Source organism: Hyaena hyaena, unplaced genomic scaffold, assembly GCF_003009895.1.
Source record: "Hyaena hyaena isolate Hyena2069 unplaced genomic scaffold, ASM300989v1 scaffold_241, whole genome shotgun sequence".
Taxonomy (NCBI): domain Eukaryota; kingdom Metazoa; phylum Chordata; class Mammalia; order Carnivora; family Hyaenidae; genus Hyaena; species Hyaena hyaena.
Genome location: NW_024080875.1, coordinates 93,900 through 116,938, shown reverse-complemented (window position 1 = coordinate 116,938; position 23,039 = coordinate 93,900). Strand labels below are relative to the sequence as shown.

Here is a 23,039-nt window from a genome sequence, read left to right as displayed (position 1 = left end):
TATTGGTTTCAAGAGTAGAGTTCAGATATTAATCTGAGATTACATGTGGTGAAATCCTTACTGCTTTCCTGCACCTGACCCTTTCTAGATATAAGTCTTCATGAATGATGATGATGATTTTGAGAATTGGGATTGCTGTTTCTAAATCTCAATTCCAAATCTCAATTCCATCTTATCCTTTCGTGTCTCAAAATTGCTATTCACGGATTCTCATTTATAATTAACCTTTTTGTTTTCTGCCCAGAGCCCTTTTAATCTTATATTAAATAAGTGGAACAGACATTAATTTACTCTGGGTTTCTCTACTTCAGTTAATGGAATTCTTTATTTGTTGTTTGAAGGGATAATAAGAGGACTACTTGAAATAAAAAGTGAAAATGTTTTTAGAAGTGCATTTTAGCAGTTTTCTGAGGTGTGTAGAATTCCAGCCCCATCATGTGGTGAAAGTTTAAACTGCATGTGGTTGATTCTGTGTCTGGCATAGGACACTGACTGAGGCTGTTGATTAGTAATCAATAAAAAGTAAATTTTACAGAATGTTTTTGTATATACACAAGTAGAAGTAAAACAGAAGTCAGTATACCTGTGTGCAGTAATATATCTCTTGGTGGTTTTGTGTTCTCTTTTATTCCATTAAATATAAATTTTTACTGATTGTCATCCTTTAATAGGTCCTGAGTTTCATTTTAAAGAATTACATGTTTATTACTGAAGCAATACTGAACTGAAATGGTTGTAGATACTGGAAAATTTTAGATAACTCTTTGGTTTAGAATCTTCTCCTTCCAGTTATCTTAGTGTAGGAACGATGATAAAATGATCTCTGGAATAGGCTGCTGAGATATCCTTTCATAGTATTGTTAGAAGACTCGGGGGGCTCCTGGCTTATTTGGAAGAGCGTGTTGACTCTTGATCTTGGGGTCCTCGATTCCAGCCCCACATTGGGTGTGGAAGCTACTTTAAAAAAATGTAGGGGGGAAGGTGCCCTGGGTGGTTCAGTTAAGTGGTTAAGCATCTGACTCTTGATTGCACCTCAGGTCATGGTCTCACTATTCATGATGGAGAGCCCTGCATGGGCCCTGCGTTTGGCGTGGAGGCTGTTTGGAATTCTCCCCACCACCCTTCCTCCCTCCCTCTCTCTCTCTCTCTCTCTCTCTCTCTCTCAAAATAAATAAATACACTTAAAAAACAATTTAAAAAGAAAGAAGATTCCAGGGTGTGATACTAAAAGAGCAAATGGGTGGTAGGAAATAAGAAAATGCGGGAATTTTTATTCTTTTTAAATTGAAAGTAAATAAACCTGTCATGACATTCCACTACAGTTAGTACATGTTCATATTTGTATTCAATATTCTGTAGTTATTTCTGTTGGTAGAGTGTAGCATTAGTGTATTTTGGATTGTTTTACAGCAACATCTAAAAAACAGTGATTTAAAATTTACCAAAACCTTTTTTTAAGCTTATTTTTGAGAGAGAGAGGGAGAGAGAGAGCGCGCGTGCACGCGCAAGCCTGAGGGGCTGGAAAGACAGAGAGGAGACAGAATCCCAAGCAGGCTCCTGCTGTCAGAGCCTGACTCGGGCTCAAACCCCGGAACTTTGAGATTATGACCTGAGCTGAAATCAAGAGTTGGACACTTAACACACTGAGGCACGCAGGTGCCCCTAGTAAAACTTCTTCTAATAAAATAAACAATGTCAACTTGTATTGGAAATGTTTGTTTGCAGTTCAGGCTAAGAGAGGACCAGAAAGTTCAGTCAGACTTGTAGAGGAATTTATAGAAACTTATTGTTTACTGTGTACAGTTTTTGTAAACTAGTGACTCATATTGTGAGCATCCGAGAAAAAATTGCTAAATGAACTTTTTAAAGAAATCCAGAAAAAGATTTAAAGTATGTAAAAGGTAAAGGGATAGAGATGGTCTCTCCTCATTACAGGTATTGTAGTATCTGTTGTTTTGAGTCATTATTATATGCCAGTGACTGTATATAACACTTTATTTGAATGCTATAAAAATCATGGCAGTAAATTCTATTTTCCCCCCTCCCATTTATAAAGGAGGGAACTGAGATTGAGAGAGATGAGTATGTGCTCCAAAGTGTTAGACCTAAGATAGGAGTCTAGATAGTAGCCTAATTTTCAGAAGTGAAATACTAGAATGTTTTCAAGCAAACATCAGAATATATATATTTTTAAAGTTTATTTTATTTTATTTTTTTTAAAATTTTTTAATTTATTTCTAGGAGAGAGAGAGAGAGCGTGAGCAGGGGAGGGTCAGAGAGAGAGGGAGACACAGACTCTGAAATAGGCTCCAGGCTCTGAGCTGGCAGTCAGCACAGATCCCGACGCGGGGCTCGAACCCATGAACCGCGAGATCATGACCTAAGCGAAAGTCGGACGCTTAACCGACGAAGCCACCCAGGCGCCCCGAAAGTTTATTTTTTGAGGGGCGGGGAGAGAGAGAGAGAGAGAATACCAAGCAGGTTCCATGGATAATTTAATCAGTTTACATATTAATGGACTAAGCTGCAGGTTTAGGCATCTCTTGAATATATTTGTAGGGTGAATTTTAGCAGTATAGTCAGTGTACAGAGAATTTGTACATTTTGGTCAGTAATGTGTAATTGCTTTCAGATTCTTTGGGGAGGGGCTAGTGTTCTCAGTTTTGGCAACACTGGATGTTTTCACATTCTGTGAAATTAGATGGAAAATAGTATTTCATTGTTTTGATTTGCATTTGGTTAGTTATGGTTGAGTATATTTTGGTGTTAATGAACAGTTTCTTAAGAACTGCTTGTCTGGGGGCACCTGGGTGCCCCGGTTGGTTGAGCATCGACTCTTGATTTCTTTTCAGGTCATGACCTCGCAGTTGTGGGATTGAGTCTTGGTTTTGGCTTTGCTGACAGCACAGATCATACTTGGGATATTCTCTCTCCCTCCCCCCTCTCTCCCCGCCCTTGTCTGTGCACTTTTCTTTCTGTAAATAACTTGAAAAAAAGAACCGCTTATTCATGTAATCTATTTCTTAGTGATTTGTAATATCTTTTTTCACATTGGGGAAAATGTTTTACTATATAAACTTATTTTAATTCTTGTTTAGTTAACATGCAGTGTTTCATTAGTTTCAAGTGTACCATGTTGTGTTTCAAGAGTTCAGGACATGTTTTGATAATTATTTAAAAAAACATGTAGAGAGGTGCCTGGGTGGCTCAGTTGGTTAAGCGTTTGATGTTGGCTCAAGTCATGATCTTGCGGTTCATGAGTTCGAGCCCCTCATCAGGCTCTTTGCTGACAGCTCAGAGCCTGGAGCCTGCTTCAGATTCTGTGTCTCCCTTTCTCTCTTCCCCCACCCCATTCCCGCTCTGTCTCTCTCTCAAAAATAAACAAACTTTAAAAATTTTTTTAAAATAAAAACTGAATTTAAAAAACTGTAGACTATTTTTATGAAATACTAAAGGATACAAAGAAGTATAGATAATAATTAAATGAATACTTATTAAAAACTCAGGATAGTCCTTCCTTAACATTTTGCTATATTAGCTTTTGTTTTTTTTTGGAAGTAAGGCATTATGTGTATAGTGAAGTCCACTGTTGTATTTTTTCACAGACCTTTGTCATCATTATCCCCCACGTATTCTCAGTACATGTTCTTATAACTACATATGTGAATGTCAAATAGTATTGTTACATGTTTTTTTATTAGTGACTATCATTTATATGTCTGCATCTTTTACATTTCATTATATTTTTTGAAAAATTTCCTCCCATGTTGATATCTGCAGATTTAGTGTAATTTTATTAAAGCTCTATATCTTATCCTATTTTGTGTCTTTGTACTACGTTTTATTTGTCCATTTAAGTTTAGATTGTTTATAACATAACTTGGCTACTTGAGAGAAATAGCTCCATTGGAATGTTCTTATAATATGTCCTTGTCCACATGCATAAGAATTTTTTAGGTCACTGCACTGCTCCTCACACTTCTAATGGTTAAGAAAATAACCTGGGGATTTTATTAAATTGCAGATTCTGATTTCAATAGTTCTTGGATGAGGCTCTAATTCCAACAGTCTTAAAGGTGATACTGATTTCTGCTTCTCTGTGGACCACAGATTCAACAGAAGGTTCTAACTTACAGTTAGAAGAAAAATTGCTGGGACTTGGTTAGATATTGCCACATTCCTTTTTGGTGTGGTGTAGTGATTTATACTCATTTATACTCTATATAACTATTCTCTACTTTAAATTGTTGCCAGAACTTGGTTAGATTATCTAGTTAACTTTTCTGCCATTCTTTCACTGTTTCTTGGACAAGGAGTTACATTTCTGTGAAATGTCTCTTCATATTATTTCTTTTGGGTTGCTTTTTTTTTTTGTTATTAGTTTAGGACAAAATACACCATTACACATATGTATGTGCATATTATATGTATATATGTCATCTTTAATGTCTTTAAAATTACAGTTTTTTGTAATTTTGCTTATATTAGGTATATTCAAGTATTTCATAGTACTTGTTGCTATTTGAAATGATATTTTAAAAAGCTAATTTATAAATGGGGCACCTGGCTGGCTCAGTCAATATAGCATATGACTCTTGATCTTGGGGTTGTGAGTTGAAGCCCCACATTGGGCATAGAGCTTACTTCAAAAATAGTAAGGGGTACCTGGCTCATTCTGTTAAGAGTTCAGTCCGACTTTGGCTTAGGTCATGATCTCCCAGTTGATCAGTTTGAGCCATGCATCGCAGAACCTACTTTGGAGCATCTTCTCTCCCCCTCATGAGTTTGCTCTGGCACGCGTGCGCGCGCTCTCTCTCTCTCAAAAATAAATAAACATTAAAAAAAAATTAAAGGCTCTGTTAAGTGTTTGTTACAGATATATTGTATTTTGTGCTACTTTTGTATCTAGCAACTTTAATTCTTACTCTGTTATCTTTTGGATTTTTAAACCTAGGCAATCATTCCTTCACAAATAATAAGTTTCCTATTTATCTTTTTAGTCCTATTAGTTGTATTTCTTTTTTCCCCCCTGTTATATTTATTCTTATGGTATCGTGCTGACTATATGTCTGTGAAGGATCTGGGTGTTACCCTACTTGCAAGCTAAAGTAAGTCGCTGAGTCCGCGACTAAGAACTTTATTACTTAATAGCACGACAAGTAGAATAAGAGTGGTACTGGCACCGGTTCTTTATGCCCCCTAAATCTTTTGGTAGTTGATATGGAAGGGCCCAGGTGGATGCTACCCTTGGTGTTGAGTGGGGAATCTACCACATTTATAATAAGCCCATGCTTTGTCTTAGAGAAGGATGTTACCTATTATCCCTTGTATGTTGCTCATTGCAAACATCCCTTGTGAAATGAATCATAGAAGGAGCAGTGAAAGTCTTGCATTCTTGGCATACAAGTAAGAACTGGAGGGAATGCTCACAGTCCATGGTGAATTGCCTGTCCCAGCAATCAGCTCTACTTGTTCTTGGCCAGACTTGAATTTTCATATGGTAGCACCACTCAGTCAGCCACTCTTGGTTATTCTGATAGAGGATAGAACCAAATTCATTTAATTGTCTTAAACAGCATTTAATGGGTGAGGCCAGGATTCAGCTGGTTGTGAACAATTAGTAGAGTGGACAGTAGGTGATTTTTCAGCCAGGTAGTATATGGTCTAAGGCTACTCTGTTATCAAAATCCACTCAAGAGAATTTAAACTGACCCGATTTTTGGTGTCATTAACCTACAATTATAAGGATACTAGATGGTCCAAAAAAACAACTCTTATCCTTAATAGAAGACAGTCTGTGACTTATTTCCCCCCACATACAAAAGTTGAAGGGACACAGATCACTTCAGTTAGGGATTTGTTATTAAACTTATTTTGGATTACTTTTACATTAGTTAGGTTAAGAAGCATGGACCGTGTCACAACCACTTGCAGCATCATTTGCCATATATGGCATAATGGAAGACTGCTCATGTTTTGGGAGAATAATGAATTTTTATCAGTTGGAATGAAACCAGGTTGTGCTGGTTTAAGTGTTTTTTTACACATTCACTTTTAGGAGCTGCTATTGACATCAGGCACAAGAGAATATGGATTGTTTATGACCACATGAGTTTTTCTGAATAGAGATGACACATCTAACAGTGGATCGGTGTATTCTCCTCAGTTTTTGTTTGATTCAGCCATTGGTGCTGTTTCTAGGGGATAGAGCATTAATTGTTCTCCTTCCTGCACCTTCTAGGGTCAAAGGTGTTCCTTCTACACATGCTAGGGTTTTTTCCTTCACACCAGTGAAATTGGTGTGTCTCGTTTGGATAGCTGACTTTACTTAAAAAAGAATTCCCTACTTGTACCTAGATTTTTTTTATTTGGCAGAGTTGGATGTGAGTGGAACAAGGACATTTTTACATCATTGCAGTGACCTATCATATTGCTGACCCTAGTCCACATTGGATACTAGTGAGACTTAGTGAGAGGTACTCAAGCAGGTTGGTCACTGTCTTCAGATACAGGACCACCTGTCTCCAAAAAGAGATTCCAGGTGGCCAAACCAGATTCTTTGAATTCCTTAGATTTCTTTTTTGGCCAGAGCATCACCCTGATAGATAACTTGGCCTGCAGTTTCTCTTAGGGGAAAGAAACATATCAAGGGATAATCAGGGTAAGTCCTGATATGTGTATTTTTAAAGTTTATTTTATTTATTTTTGAGAGAGAGAGAGAGAGAGAGAGAGAGAGAGAGAGAGAGAACATTCCAACTAGGCTCCACGCTGTCAGTGCAGAGCCTGATGTGGGACTCTATCCCACTAACTGGTGATATCATGACCTGAGTCGAAAGCAGGAGCCACATGCTCATCTGACAGAGACACCCAGGTGGCCCCAGAATCCCGATACTTTAAAAATAGGTCTGTATTCTATCATAACTCTTCATTTTTAATTTTTTTAATTAATATTTTTTTATGTTATTTATTTCTGAGAGAGTGAATAGAAGAGGGTCAGAGAGAGAGAGGGAGATCCAGAATCTGAAACAGGCTCTGGGCTCTCAGCTAGCTGTCAGCATAGAGTCCAACACGGGGCTCAAACCCACGAACTATGAGATCATGACCTGAGCCGAAGTCAGATGCTTAACTAACTGAGCCACCTTCTCATCCTACTCTTCATTTTTAAAATCCTAAATCATACCTAAGAAATGGCTAAGAAGAAATGATCTTTTTGCATGTGCTGCATTCATTGACCAAAGTGTTGTCTGATTAAAGTGTGTGAAATTAGGAATGTAGAGTTGTAGATTGTTCTGAGTTGAAAGTTGAGACTGTTTGCATTGCCTGACAGTACTGAATGCTTCTGGATAGTAGGGGGTGTAGAGTGTCCATTTAGTACTTGAATATTGACCCATTGCTGGGTGAACTTTACTTCAAAAGATGTACTATTACTGAAATGTTAGTAGCCCGGAGTACCAAAAACATGACCTGGATTAATTTCAAGGGTCATGATAGGTGTGACCAGAGTTAGAGTTAGCCAGTCAGATTGCAACTGCAACACTGTAACCTGAAAAAATTTTAACAGTGATGAAATACTACACATAACCCCAAGAAGTGATCAAAGATTTGATGCAGTTCCTCTTGTGTAATGTGGCCTCCTTTACACCGGGAGAAGTGGACCAGCTGTTGGCAGGAGTCTCAGGCTGGCATGCAGAGGTGGCTTCTGTATTAGAAAGGAAAAGTAGTTTGTTTTGTGACCAGTGTACGGTAATGGATGGTTACATGTCTGTTGTGGTAATGGATCTAGGTACTTAAGCAGTATTCTGATTTTAGTTCTTTATGCCAGCACATCTTACTGTGAGCGTCTGAGTGATTCAGATTGTCTGATCAGCTGCAGTTTCAGTTTGTGACTCCAAAGAATTACCTTGAATCTGCCAGTCTCTTGTTTTTCAGATGACTGGCCAGATGACTTGGATATTGGCAACTGTTTAAGAAGCAGAAAAATAATAGAAAATGTCTAGTGTTTAAAGCTTATCTAAGGCCAGAGTCCTACGTCTCATTTTAGCTCTTTGTGCTGACGGACACTCAGTTCATATGATCTTCCTTGTTAAGGCTGGATGGCTGCTGCCACCCAGTGGACACTGTCATTTCTTCACCTAGTTGAATCAGACCTGGGCTTTTAGGGAACTATGATTTGAGAGACTTATTGAACCAGGATCTTGTTAAGGTGGCAGGGAGAGGAATAAGGCTTACTGTAAAGGATAGTCACCACTTCCTTGTGCAAAATGTCGCAGTGGCCAGGTCAGCTACATGCTCAAATACTTTTCATTTGGTTGAGGGACCCTTTTTTGGTTCTTAGTTTGAGTTGTTGACTCTAGGAGCTCAGCAGTAGGGCAAGGGCCATATTTTCTTTAAAAAAGGGAGGTATGTGTCAGGCACATGGCACTTCTGTACTGGGAAATAGCTTCTCTCAATATTTCACTACCCATCAGATCTTCAAGGGGAGGCTGTAGTGTTTCTTCTAGATGACCTGGTAGGGGACAGAAATCATTTGTCATTCTGTGGTATCCCTGAATAGAAGAATATTGAGCATTTTCATTATAAGTGTGTAATATTAGTAGCAAGTTGAAACACAACAAATAACAGTGGATTGAATTGGACCAAAGGCCCCACCTGCAGGATCACTTTATTTTTTTATTTTTTTTTTAATGTTTTTTTTTTTTTTTAAATGTTTTATTTGTTTCTAGGAGAGAGAGAGAGAGAGAGACAGCGTGAGCAGGGGAGGGTCAGAGAGAGAGGGAGTCACAGACTGAAACAGGCTCCAGGCTCTGAGCTGGCAGTCAGCACAGAGCCCGACGCGGGGCTCGAACCCACAAACTGCGAGATCATGACCCGAGTGAAAGTCGGACGCCCAACCAACTACGCCACCCGGGCGCCCCTAAGGATCACTTTAATTTCCTTTTCCTACTGCTGAATTTTTTCCAGACTCAAAAATCAGTCAAATTGGGTTGTAGTGGCACTGACGAAGAAGTTTCGTACATGCACTTGAAGGGTTACAGTCTAAGCTTTTAGGAAATGATTTCTTAATCTGTGAATGAGGGAAAATACAGGGTTGAGGAGAAAACTACTCGTTTGGGCATTGCATGGGTGGCTTATAGGGATTTTGTTTCTCTTCTGATCCTTCTGATGTTGCCTGTTCTCTTGTGTACCTTTTGACTTCATCAAACACCCAGCATGGGGCCTTTCCTCCCCCCATGCGCCACAGTGACTTGGCTTTGCTCCACGTTCTCAGTATTTTCGGCCACCCCTATGCTTAGTACTGTGTCACTCCTCATAGGAGTGAGTAGATGGTGACTTGAGCATGTAGATCTAGCAGAGCTATAGAAGTTTGTCACTTTCCTTAAATATCAGTGTACTTGACATTCTTATTAAAAGCTGCTGAGGTTGATGTAGTGGGGATGGGAGGGATCAGGGAGTACAGAGGGCACAGAACACTTCCACTCCAGTAATCTAGGCTCTGCATTTACTTTTGTTTCAAAGAAGGCAGTAGTGTTGACATATTTTCTTCTCCACAGTTTTTAATTTTTTTTTAAACTCTTACTTGTCCTTATTACTGACACCATTTATTTCAATTTGGAGTTGCTTTGGCTCAGCAGCCACAGCAATACTGCCTTTCATTTGGGACTCCATAGTTATAAAAATATCCCTTTGTTCTACTGCTCATGGGAGAATTATGACAACTAAGGCACTGTTGGGGTACCTTGTTTCAGTTCTCCTTGTTACTTGGCTGTTAAACACTGAGGGATGCTTACTTCCACCCATCACTTGGATGATAGCAGTTGTTGCCAGAATCTTGATAGTGTTCTCTTACCTAATCTGCCCTGGAGGCCCTTGTCTTAATTTTTCCAGAAAATTTTAGGTCTGTTAGTGTTGTATCCTCACCACCAAAACTGTTAGGGTTTGTGAAGGGTTTGTGTTTTTACCGTACTTGTAGGCCTAGCATGGTAGCCTGTTATGTTTTCATGGATGCTGCTTGAAGACCTGAGATGATCAAGGACTATCTTGGATGGCACAATAAACAGCATCAAGATGAAGCTAGGGCAATAGGGGAATGACACCAGTAAGTCCAACAGTGGCAATGTGGAGGGCCCTGGGGAATGACCCAATATGTACAGTGGTTTACACTGCAACTGCAGTATGCAGAGTGGTTTACTCTGTTCATTGTCCTGGAGATGGTTGTAACCTAAGTCCAACCCCGAGAAATGGTCAGGGCATTTGAAGTTTTGATTGTGATTTTATCAGATTAATGAGTTAATGCTGGGGAAGAGTAACAATCTTTAAAAATAAAAACAGTTGTGACTTTTTATGGTTTTTATAGATCCCTAATTTTTAAAAATAGTTTTTATAAATTATTACTTTTTTAATGATTTTAATTACAAGTAATCCTTACACGCAATGTGGGGATCACACTCACAACCCTGAGATCCAGAGTCGCATGATCTACCAACTGAGCCAGCCAGGTGCCTCTGTACGTTATTTAGATAATTTTTAAAACACATTTGTTTTGGGGAGAGGAGCTTGGAAATAAATCTGGAGAACATAAAATAGAACTTTAGCTTCATTTGCCATAAGTTTCTGATATTGAAAAAAATCTTAAGCTGTTTATATTTAAATCAAGTAATGCATAGTACAGAATACCACATTTTGTTATATAAGAGAAGTGCACTATATTTTGCCTTGTTTCCCTTACAATGGTATTTTACTTTTAAATTTTTCAGGAGGTAGATGTGGCTGTTAAGCTCTCAAAGTAGTTTGCATTAGACAAAGAAAATAGACCAACAGTAGAATCCATCTTTTAATACGTTACCAATTACCAAATACATGGAAAGTAAAATACAGAATGTTCTTAACCATTTGGAATTATTGGAAATAATTTAGGCCAGATTATTACTAGTTTTAAAGTTATATTTAGGTTTTATGTATATGTTTATGTGTTTATGATTTGTTTCAGTCGTCACTGAATTTTGAGAAGCATTCTGAAAATTTTTCATGGACTGAAAATCGTTATGATGTGAATCGTCGACGACACAACTCTTCAGATGGCTTTGATTCTGGTATTGGACGTCCTAATGGAGGTAAAATTCGCTAAGGAATGAGAACTTAAGGATGATTTTTTTCTTGTTCTTTTAAGAATGTTTTGATTGTGATTCAGTATATAATCAGACACATCTTTGAATGTATATTACTTTACCATTATTAAATAAGGTAACTTTGGAAGGAAAGAAAAAAATGGATGGCGGATGCATGGAAGAAATGGTACTGAAAACATAAATCATCGAGGGGGATACCATGGTGGAAGTTCCCGTTCTCGTAGCAGTATTTTCCATTCTGGGAAAAGTCAAGGACTACATGAAAACAGCATACCTGACAATGAAACAGGGAGGAAAGAAGACAAGAGAGAACGCAAACAGTTTGAGGCTGAGGATTTTGTAAGTTTCTTGTAACTTTAACACAAATGAGGTTCATGCAAGCTCCATTTTAGCGTCAAGGCTTTCTTATGAGGTTTTATCACTGTGGTTCATAATCTATAGAAATCACACTTGGGTAGGTTCAGTTATTTGTAATCTTTAACATTTTGTGAGGCTCTTTATATAATTCTTGCCTCCCTCAATTCCACTCCTTCCTTCTACTTATTACTGTGTCTTATATGATCTTTTTAAAAACTTTTGATAAATCTGTGTCATTTCTTAAATTTGAACAATTTCCCTTAGAAACAATGGGTGAGCTTGCTAGCTTTTTGCAGGTGCGTCATAGTATCTCTGAAAAGCTTTTAAGCTTTTTGAGAGAACCTTTTACCAGTACATTTTGTTTAGACTCTTTTAAGTAAAGCTTGATTATTCATATATTGCCTTTTTCTTAACAAAATTTTTTTAACATTTATTTTTTAGAGGGAGACACACACAGTTTGAGTAGGGGGAGGTGCATAGATAGAGAGAGACAAAATCTGAAGTGGGCTCTAGGCTCTAAGTTGTCAGCGCACAGCCCAGTGTGGGGCTGACGGACTCATGAATGGTCAGATTAGGCTGAGCTGAAATCCGACGCTTAACTGAGCCACCCAGGTGCCCCATTCATATATTATTACTCTTAAGTTAATTCCAAGATAATTCTCCTTGTCTTTTAACTACTTGATTCAAAAATTTCTTAGTGGTCAGGGAAGACAAACCAAGAGTTAGCTTAGGTCAGATACAGTTAGAAAAGTTAACTCCACTCTTGAAAAACAAATACCAACTAGTTACAAACAGAATTTTCTTCCTCCCCTCCCCTCCTTTCCCCTCCCCTCCCCTCCCCTCTCCTCCTTCCCCTTCCCTTTTGCCTGCCCCTTCCCCTTCCCTTTCCTTCTCTTCTAGAGAGAGGGAGGCTGGGAGTGAGAGAGAGAGAGAGAGAGAGAGATGGTGCGCATAAGTGAGTGATGTGGGCGCTGGGAGAGATAGATAATCCCACAAGGGACATGGGGAGAGAGAAGTGGGGCTCATCTGAAGTGGGGCTTGTGCTTACCCACTGCGGGACTGGAACTCACAAACTGTCAGATCATGACCTGAGCTGAAGTCGAGATGCTTAACCGACTGGGCCACCCAGGTGCCCTACAAAGAGAATTTTCTCAATTCTTATTTATTGTTATTTTTTAATGAGTACCTTAGACCTCTTTTATTTACTAAAAAAAAAATTTTTTTTAACATTTATTCATTTTTTTGTGAGACAGAGTACCGAGCAGGGAAGGACAGAGAGAGGGGGAGATACAGAATCCGAAGCAGGCTCCAGGCTCTGAGCTGTCAGCACAGAGCCTGATGGTGGGGCTCAAACTCATGAACTGGGAGATCATGACCTGAGTTGGATGCCGAACCGACTGAGCTACCCAGGCACCCCTTCTTTATTTTTTATTTTTATTTTTTTTAATGTTTTATTTTTATTTCTAGGAGAGAGAGAGAGAGAGAGACAGCGTGAGCAGGGGAGGGTCAGAGAGAGAGGGAGTCACAGACTGAAACAGGCTCCAGGCTCTGAGCTGGCAGTCAGCACAGAGCCCGACGCGGGGCTCGAACCCACGAACCGCGAGATGACCTACTAAGCCACCCAGGCGCGCCCCGCCCCTTCTTTATTTTTAACTCTCACTATGTGCCTATCTAAACACACTGCTTCTCTAGTTGTATGAAAAACTGATCTAGTGTAAAATCTTGTTGATCTAATATTTTTTTGTGGTTCATTTATTATTTTGTATATGTTCGTTCATCACTCAGTATATATTCGAATGGCTCTATGAGTCTAGCTGTTTTGAAAAGTGAAACACAATAGCAGGGTCCTTGCACTGAGTTTCTACTATTAGATGTATTCACAACATAAAAAGATAGTATTTTGTAGAGAATTTCGGTATAAAGTGACTTCTACTTCGGGAGGTCAGGAGAGGTTTCTCTAGGGAAGTGATATTTAACCTAGGGCCTGGTTGGCAAGGGGAGAGTTTTATTAATACTAGGAGGAAGAGGGCCTAAGATTGGGAGCAAGCTTTTTAATGTTTAAAGGGTAAAAGGTCAGGATGGATAAAGTGACTATTAAACCAGAGTAGAGAGTTAGCCAAGAGTTTTGATTGGTAGGGCCTCTGCAGGTAAAGGTAAAGACTTTCAGTGTAATTACAGGTGCAGTAGAAGGAAGTTTCTTTGAAGGAAAGTCATGTGATCTGGTTTTAATTTTTTAGAAGAGTATTTTAGCTGTTTGATCTTGAATGGATGACTGAGAGAGCAGGAAGACTAGGCCGTCAGGACAAAATGATGGCTTGGCTTGAACTGGATAGCTGTAATTAGTGAAGAGCATTTTTTTTTTAAATTTATTTATTACAACAGCCTTGTTATTGCTGTTGCTCATCACTTCCCAGATCATGATCCTAGCACTGAAGATAGATAGACCTATTATGTAATTTCTAATACTGTCTTTTTTAGAAACCACTTATAGCCTCCATGAAAATCTTCTCATTCCTAATTAGTTTGTATCAAGGAATCATACTGGTATGCATGTATACTCTCTTGGAACCTCACAGTAATGCCAGTAGAGTGTAAATAGTCTACTTTTGTTGGTATGTAAGATATATTAGGATTCATTTTATTCAGTATGTGTTAAATACCTTCTTCAAGGGAGCCATTGTTCTAGGTAATACAGAAAACATCTGTAAATTTAGAATTCTAAAATTAGGTTTAGAGTACATATTCAATGCTGAAATCAGTTTTCTTTTTAATATCCTGCTAATCACTTGATGAAATAAAAATTTGTACTTTGGAGAGAGTGAGTGTGTTAAAACTAATGCATCCAGCAGTGAAAGCCTAACACCTGTTGGGAAGTAGTCAGATATTTCTCTTAATTGCTCTTTACCTTATGCTAAGAAAGGGTGATTTTTCCAGTTTGTGCAAAGATCACATTGTCTTCTTTGGTCTTTTTTTTTTTTTTTTTTTTTTTTAAATCCATGCATTCTCCTCAGGTAGTTGGGTCTGCTCAAGTAGTTGGGGATAAGAATATTTAAAGACCAATTCCTTGTTTTCCCCCTGGTAGAATTGAGTAGAGATAGTAACCATTTTGATGCTTAGTAGAATAAGTGTAGTAAGTTTTCATGAATAGTCTTTAATAGTTAAGAATTCATTGTATCATATTAGTGTTTTTATCAGTATGGTTTTGAGATTACTTTTAAAAGGTTTATTTTTAAAAAATGTGAGCAGTGTGAACATTTATTTTCATTCCAATTGTTTTCAGCCATCTTTAAATCCTGAATATGAAAGAGAACCAAATCAGAATAAATCATTAGCTGCAGGTGTATGGGGTAAGTGATTTCTAATCTAACTTTGAGGGGTATAAAATGTTATTTGTACGTTTCACTTTTTTGTGTTTTTTAAAAAAAGACTAAGCTAGAATTAAACTTACTCTTATAAATATGTTTTTGAGTGCTTAGCTACATAAAATGGTAGCAATTATCTTTTAAAAAGATACTGGGAATAGAAGGAGAGTTTGATTTGAAATACTTGCATATATTAGTACCATTAACTATACTCAGGAGATCTTCTAATGGTTGTAAGTTAATGTAATGAATCAGTGTTGTTTCAGTAGCAGCCTGATAATCTTAAGGAAACAAAAAACGTAGTTTAAATTAATTTTTAGTTTTCCACAGTTGAAAACTTAAAACTGGAAAGATAAATACTTCTTCTAATCATAGTGTGACATAAAATTAACCTTTTTACTTATCAAAATCGTTGTACATAGAGAGTATTAAATACTTGTATACATTTGCCTATGGAACTAGTCTTTGAAATTATTTGCCTTTTTGATTGTCAAAGCTTAATGACATATTTTGGGGTAATAACTCCCTTTTCTTTAAAACTGCTGAGTTTAATTTGATAGCATCGTAGAGAAGATTAGTGCACTCATATAGTACAAATCAGACAGCTTTTTAAAGAAACAAGTGAAGTTTAAAATAATGGAAAAAATTTAAATATGAAGATTTGTACCTGAAAAATAAATTTAATTATTTGATGCCAAATTCAAAGGCGATGAATCCACTTTGGAACCTATACACATGAATGATCATTTGTATTTTCCTATTGAAAATTAACAACTTACCAAAATAAAAGGATTGTGGCTTGTGACATAATACTAGTCCTAATGATTAAAGGCATTATTTTAAACTTTGCCACTTCCTGTGCTGTTTTTAATTGTATTTATGGGTGGTAACTCTGGGGAATTTGTTTCTTTTGATCTCCCTATTTATGTAAGGGCTTTTTGAGGGTGGGGGTGGGGGTGGTCAGACACTTTTGTTAGAACCATGTGAATGGCATTGTTTTTTCTGTATTGCAAATTAGTATTTCTACCACTCTCCCCAGGCCTACACGCCCAGACACACACATACCCAACCAAAAAAATCTCCCAAGCTCCTCTCTTAGGTATGTTTCCTTATTATTCAGTTTTTCTGGGAACAGCTGATTGCATAAGAATATAGAACCACCTGGAAAGGTGTTAAATAGAGTCTCTAAGAAATTAGGAATAATTTGGATTTGATTAGAATGAAAGTAAATAAAAAATCAATGTCAGTGAGCGTTTGTCATATAAAACTACCTATAGATACTATTGGTACTGATCCTTGGTTAATTTAATAATTTAAGAAATGATTTAAAGGCAAATACATTTTTGAAAATATTGAGAATAAAATGTATTAATATAAAGATTTTGGTTCTACTGTTTCAGGGTTGGTCTAAGGATTTTGAGCACTAGTTGAAAAGATGTTTAAAAGGAAGATGTACTGTGCCTTAGGTAAACTAAGAAGTGTGTTTGCATTAGAAAAAAGAAAATGGTTAATTGTGGCTTGATTAACTGTTAAATTCCCAGTACTTCCCATAGGAATACAATGAAGCTTTCATTGTATTACACTTCACTATTCCTTTCTCACTTTCCCCCTGGGTTCCCAAATACCGTTTTCCCCATTGCAACATTTAAAATAGCCATGTTCCTGAGGAAGACATGAGAGAATTTTAGGAAAGACTTCAATAGAACTTTTCTAGTGCTACTTCCTTCCAGGTAAGTAAAAATTTAATAACAGAAATGTAATATGTATTAAAAACAAACCAGTTTGTCCCAGAAACTGTCCTTTTGTAGATTAGAAATTGCAAGAATCTAAACAAAATATCCCAATTAAAAAAATACCTTGAGGGAAAGTAATTAAATTATTTAAAACATAGTTACATAAGCTTAATTCTGCTTAGAACTTAGCTTTTTTGAAAACACCTCTTCCAGCTTCTATCTGTGACTTTTTTTTTATTGTTTTGATCTTAATCAGGATCATTGTTGTTGGGTGCCCAAGATTAATGCTTACTAAATTAATCTATGTTCTTCATACTTTAAAAATTAAAGGTACATGAATGTGCCTGTGACAATTTGAAAATATTCACTTGTATGACTGATTTATTTGGGAGGTGAGAAAGAGAAAAAATGATGTGTATGTTTTTGTATACAATTTGATACAAAATTAGCAACTGTTGATTTGTGTGTTTTCAGAATTATGTCAGCAATATGGGGGAGTCTGACATTTAGTTCTTAAGATACTAAATAATGAAAAATTTCACCCATTGCAATAAATTTAAGCGTATTATTTAAACTCAGCATTTATTTTTGTGTCTATTCCTTGATAACTTGGTGAGGTTTACTGATTGTGCTCATATTTTATATACTACTTAAGAGCACAAATATTTTAAGTTCATTTTTAAAGAACTTTTTTTGCTTGGCTTTCAAAAAGCAAATTGGTGACTATTTCTTAAAGATGGGTTGTTTTCTAGAGAATTCCAATGATAGTAGCCAAAAGCATACACATTGCGTGACATGCATGTTTGCATTAAATGAATCAAATCATGATGAAAGCCAGTGAATTTTATTTTATTTTTTGATTTTTATTTTTTAAAGGAACTTTTTAAGTAGAATTAAAAGAAAGGAATAATCCTTATCGAATTTCTTTCTAAAAGCATCTGTGCTAGTTTATACATGGTAATGACTCCACTTTCCTTCAATGTCTTAGGAAAATAGTTTTTAAACGTAGAACAAGAAGAAAAAGGTAATGCAACATACGTTAAAGTTGAGAAGAGAAAATTTAAAATAGAGTTTGATTAGACAACTTGACAGAAGTAAATTTTACTTGGCCAGAGTTCGAACTATTACTTGTTGATTGTGTAAGTTCTTTAAGAAGTATGAGTGATATAAGCGGCTTTCTTAAAGAAAAAACACCATACCCATACTGTTGGCTTAAATTATAAGTTAGTGAAACACATTTGTTTGAAACTCCTACTACTGTAAAACAAAACAGATTTATACATTAAAAAATTGAAAACCAAAAAGATTGAAACCGTATCAGTTTCTTTAAATCAGAAACGTTTAATTTTCTGCATTAACGTTAGTGTTCACAATAGGAATTTGTTTTTAATGCTGAGGTTTGGGTTGGATATTGTGTATATTGTGTTTTATTTCTTCAGATTAGTGTGAAAACTTAATTCACTTGCAAGTTACCCTTCATTTAGCCATATGCTTTTATTCACCCGTTGAAGTTGTCTCCTTTGTCAAGATAAAGAAACTAAGACAGTAACTGGCATCAGAAGGGGGTGGACTTTGACCTCATTTGGTAGTGCACAGGCTTTTTCCCTGACATTTTGTTACAGGCCTATATTATTATTTTTAGTTGGGGATAGTAAACAATTTGAAGTATATGGCCTGGCAGTAAATACTTTAATTCCCATTTTCTCCACTAGTATATAATGTAGTAGTTAAGGACATTTGCTTTGGAATCAGATAGATTAGGGCCCTAGCATTATACCTGATGGTTATTTAGAGTTTTGGGTAGATTACTTAATGTGAGTGAATTTCTCATCCCTGAGATGAGGATGATCACAATTTTAATGAGGAAATCAGTGTAAATATTAAATTGTATACAATATTAAAATTAAATTGTGTAAATCAATCTACTATGGAAAACACTTGGTCACGTTACAGGTGTTAATGAACTTGAACGTTGGCTAAATTATATTCAAATCTAGTTAAGTGATGGATATTCTTGTAGATTCATTAAAAGCAAAAAGAATTTTTAAGTGAGAGATTAAAGTAATAAGTGACTGAATCAGAAAATATATGGAAGACACCTATTTGAGGAGTGTAGTGTGTGCCCTTAACTATACATTTTGCCAAATTACTTTGTTTATTAGGTGGCAGTATTTTAATTCTATTTTTTTCTCCAAAGAATTGAGCTAGTCCTTCTCCCATCATTGGCTTTGTATTTAAGAGGGAAAAAACCCTATTATATCCATAGATATTGGTAGAGCATAAATAACAAGATAATAAAGAGATATTTAAAATCCGCTCTTGTCAGATGATAATTTGTGAAGATAGCAGAAAACCATTATATGAAAATCGAAAACTCACTTGCCTTCAGGTGTTTTTAAATTGAATTTTAATGACAATACCTGCTTATCTGAGTTTGAAGTAATAAGGATGTGTAATTTACAGAAGGAAGTCACTGAGATCACTTACTTTCTAGTTTTTTTTTTAATATACATGTTAAATTCCTTAATCAGTACATAAATTTTTCTCTTTTAAAAGAAGTTTGGGTTTTTTTCATGTAATTTACTAGTTGACAAAGTACATGGAGAGAGTATAAAAGGAGATATTGGATACTGTTTGAACCTAACACCTTCACTTGGAAGATTAATGTCAAGAGAATTTGTAGGGAGACTGTGAATAGATGAACACATTTACGTTTATAAGTATAGTTAACCCCAACAGGAGTTGGGGGCCTGTAACCCCCTTGGTCGAAAATCCAAGTATAACTTTTGACACCCCCCCCCCGCCAAAACTTAACTACTACTGACTACTATAGGCAATTAAAACATATTTTGTGTATTATGTGTGTTATATATTGTGACAAAGTAAGCTACAGAGAAGAAAACTTTATTAAGAAAATCATAAGAGAAAATACACTAAAATACTGTCCTGTATTTATTGGAAAAATACTTGGATGTAAGTGGACTGGTACATTTCAGAACTTGTTATTCAAGGGGCAACTGTAATATAAATGACTCAAATAAAGTTTGGGCAATTAGTACTGCCATCATCCTTTTCATTATTGTAATGATTGCTCTTAAGAACATTTGTTCTTAAATGGATACGTTTACATAGTATATTCAGCACAGTTATACAGGACATAGGTTAGTCTGTATTATGTTTATTTTAGAATTTTTTCTTATTTTCTATAACCTTGTAAATCAACTTAAAGTTTAATACCATATTGAAATATGATTGGAAGCATAATGGAGATAGTCTGACTTTTCTGGATATTTTTTCTAGTATTTTAAAATACTGTATAGTAATCCTCTGACAGGAGCTATTTTTCATTTTATAGATGAAAGAATTAATAAGGTTGGAACAAGACTCTATAAACCTGGTATAAAAGTACATGTTCTTATCTTCTGTACTATAATATTTGAATATGAATGCTGTAAGTGCATTAGCAATATGTCTGCTTCTCTTCTCTCCCAAACCTTATCATCTTCCTTAGGCATCTTTATCATCTTTTACTTTGGTACTTAGTCTTCTGTGATTTATTTCTTAGGCTTCACCATTATTCTTTTTTAAAAGATAGGTTCCACATCTAACGTGGGGCTTGAATTCAAGACCCTGAGGTAAAGAGTTGCATCTTCTACCTGCTGAGCCAGCCATGTCCCTTCACCTTCTTTATAGAGTATTCTCTTTGCCCTGAAGACCTCTTTGAGGAAAAAACTAGATTATTTTTTGCTCTAGGTGTCCAGGAATCCAATTTTAAGAAAGTGAATTTTGTAGTCAGGAGGTATATTGAGGTTTAAAGATAACATAACCCTGTTTGCTTACCTACTCTTTCTCTTCTGCCTTCTAATTTTGATTAATGATTGCTTATACACAAAAATTTTACTTTTTTTTCTTGTACCTTCAGCTTTCCATGTGGGATCATTTTTCTTCTGCCTGTAGTGCATTATTTAGGATTTCCTTTAGTAAGGATCTTTTTATAGTGATTGATCTTTGAAAGTTTCACTTCTGCCCTCTGCCATGTATGGCTTTTTCAGGTCAAGGTCTATAATCCAAGATTCAAGGGTAGATCAGTTGTTAGGTTCCTTTGTGCACATTCTATAAAGTTTTGGTTTGTTTTTTTTTTAACTTCTTTTTTTTAGAGATGTCAGTCGACATCACCCCTTGCTGATTATGATGACCCTTTTCCTGTTTGTTTTTCTCCATTATACTACTTTTAACGTAGGACCTACTTTAAAGAAGGTAAACTTGTGTGTTTAATGAGCCATTTTGAACTGGAAGTGTGCTTATCAGTTCCGTTTGAACTTGTTTAATTGTGATGTATTGATAGAAATGTCCTATTTAAGCACTTGAATTCCTCTGAGACATTGCAGACTCTTAATATCTTTTGAATTTCCCAGCATCAGTTAGTGATTCTTGAGATTAATTTTAGGTTATTTTATTTATTTATTTTTTTACAGTTTTATTCCCATTTCATCATCTGTTTACCAGAATAATTGCAAAGATTAAATTGCTTAATGCTGTTTCTAGTGTTCTTTATTCACTTGTGAGATCTTTCTTCTTCTTCTTCTTCTTCTTTTTTTTTTTAAGTTATTTTGAGAGAGAGAGCGCGAGCCCATGTGTGAGCAGGGGAGGAGCAGAGAGACAGGGAGAGAGAGAATTCTAAGCAGGCTCTATGCTGTCAACACAGTGAGTCTATGTGGGGCTCAACCCCATGAACTGTGAGATTGTAACCTGAACAAAAATCAGGAATCACAACCGAACTGAGATATCCAGGCACCCTGAATGATCTTTATTCTTAATTTTTGTTTTGTTGACTTAATTGTGTAAGTTCTTTGAAATTGCTGTATATTGCTGATTTAATTTCTGTGTTCTTGTATGACCAAAGATTTCTTTCTTAGCCTATATTTCTTGGGCCTTTTAAGGCATCCAAGAATTTGGAATATTTGCCTTAGACTAGCCATGTGTTTAACTTTTAAGAAGATTTGCTCAGTTTGCTCTAGGCCCATGTTCTTTTATACATCAGCAGTAAAATAAATGAAGCATCATACCAGCTCTATATTTTGAAGAGTTTGAAGCCTCTGATGAACTTTGAGAGTCCCTTCATGCCCCTTTAAGTCCTTGTTTAGTCTAGTTTTTGAGATGATCCAGTAGGAATTTTGGTTTGGTTTGTTTGAGGTGGAGCCATCATCACAAACAGGTAGGCGACTCAGCATCTTACCGGATCTTATTTAATACACAGTGCTAATTTTGATTTTGATTTCCTAAGCTTTCTCTCCTTAATTCTTTTATTCTAAACTCTTCAGCTCTGAAACTGATTCTTTGAGAAGTTTTATAAGGAAGAAAGACCTACTTCACCACAATAATTTTGAACATGCTCACATGTAACATTGACAGTAACCAAATTCTAGGGGTAAAATTAAACTCTCCGGGCAGTTTTTCATATTTTAATAATTGAAGTTGTCATGAGAAAACAGTTTTCAGTTAGCTATTATTCCTAGAACAGTCTTCAGAAGGATTGAGTTTCTTGCCATTTACATAATGCCTTCATTATAGTTAGAGGGCCAGTAAATATTTGAATGACTTGGTATTGTGAAAATAGAATTGTTTTCTTTAGTCATAACTTTAGTAGAAATTTAGAAATAGAGGGACTGTAGTTCTTTATTGATAATAACTTAATAAGTGAGATAAGAATGAGAAGGAATTAGGAAAACTTTTTAAAATGGAGAAGAGGAAAATATAATGTGTTTTATATTCTAAGACCGGAAACTAGGATGAAATTTGCAATTAAAAATTAAAAATGCGCTAGTGTATAAATTAATCTTGGTTTGGTCATAATTAATGTACTAGGTCACTGTTCATCTGAATTCATTTGAATTGACATTGTGCAATCTTTGCTATATTCTGTTTGATTATGTTTTAGCTTTATTTCTGAAGCAGGGATATAGCTCATACTTACTTAGCTTAATTATTTTGCCCAGGAAACAGCAATTATTTTTAAATAAATTCAAGGATTAGAATATGCTGGGGTTTTATTTTGTGGTTTAATTTCATGTTAAAATTTAAACTGTGTGTAACTCTTGCTCGTGCTTTATTTATGCAGAATATCCTCCGAATCCTAAATCTAGAACTCCAAGGATGCTGGTCATTAAGAAAGGTAATACAAAAGACTTACAGCTATCTGGATTCCCAGTGGTAGGAAATCTTCAGTCACAACCAGTTAAGAACGGGACTGGTCCAAGTGTTTATAAAGGCTTAGTCCCTAAACCTGCTGCTCCACCTACAAAAGTAAGTTCTAAATTGTTAAAAATGCAAGTTTTAAGTTGGTACCAATTGAATTACTTTGAGAAAAGAATGTTAAAGATGTTACACCAAAGTGGGAGGGGTGGTTGATGGAATACTGACTTTAAAGTGGAAATAGTTCATCCATTAGGTGTCAATTAATT

At 36.0% G+C, this 23,039-nt stretch overlaps 1 protein-coding gene across 2 annotated transcripts in view; it reads left to right on the top strand.

The window, feature by feature from the left end:
• The window catches only part of GPBP1 (GC-rich promoter binding protein 1), a 76,541-nt gene that overhangs the window by 34,199 nt on the left and 19,303 nt on the right, over nucleotides 1-23,039 (top strand). Inside the window, exons 4-8 of one of the 2 annotated variants that reach the window (XM_039244543.1) lie at nucleotides 10,988-11,111; nucleotides 11,242-11,465; nucleotides 14,764-14,830; nucleotides 15,885-15,944; nucleotides 22,697-22,881. In XM_039244543.1, the coding sequence (XP_039100474.1) occupies nucleotides 10,988-11,111; nucleotides 11,242-11,465; nucleotides 14,764-14,830; nucleotides 15,885-15,944; nucleotides 22,697-22,881 (660 nt within the window). The remainder of the gene's footprint in view (nucleotides 1-10,987; nucleotides 11,112-11,241; nucleotides 11,466-14,763; nucleotides 14,831-15,884; nucleotides 15,945-22,696; nucleotides 22,882-23,039) is intronic. The other variant, XM_039244544.1, reaches the window with a different exon arrangement.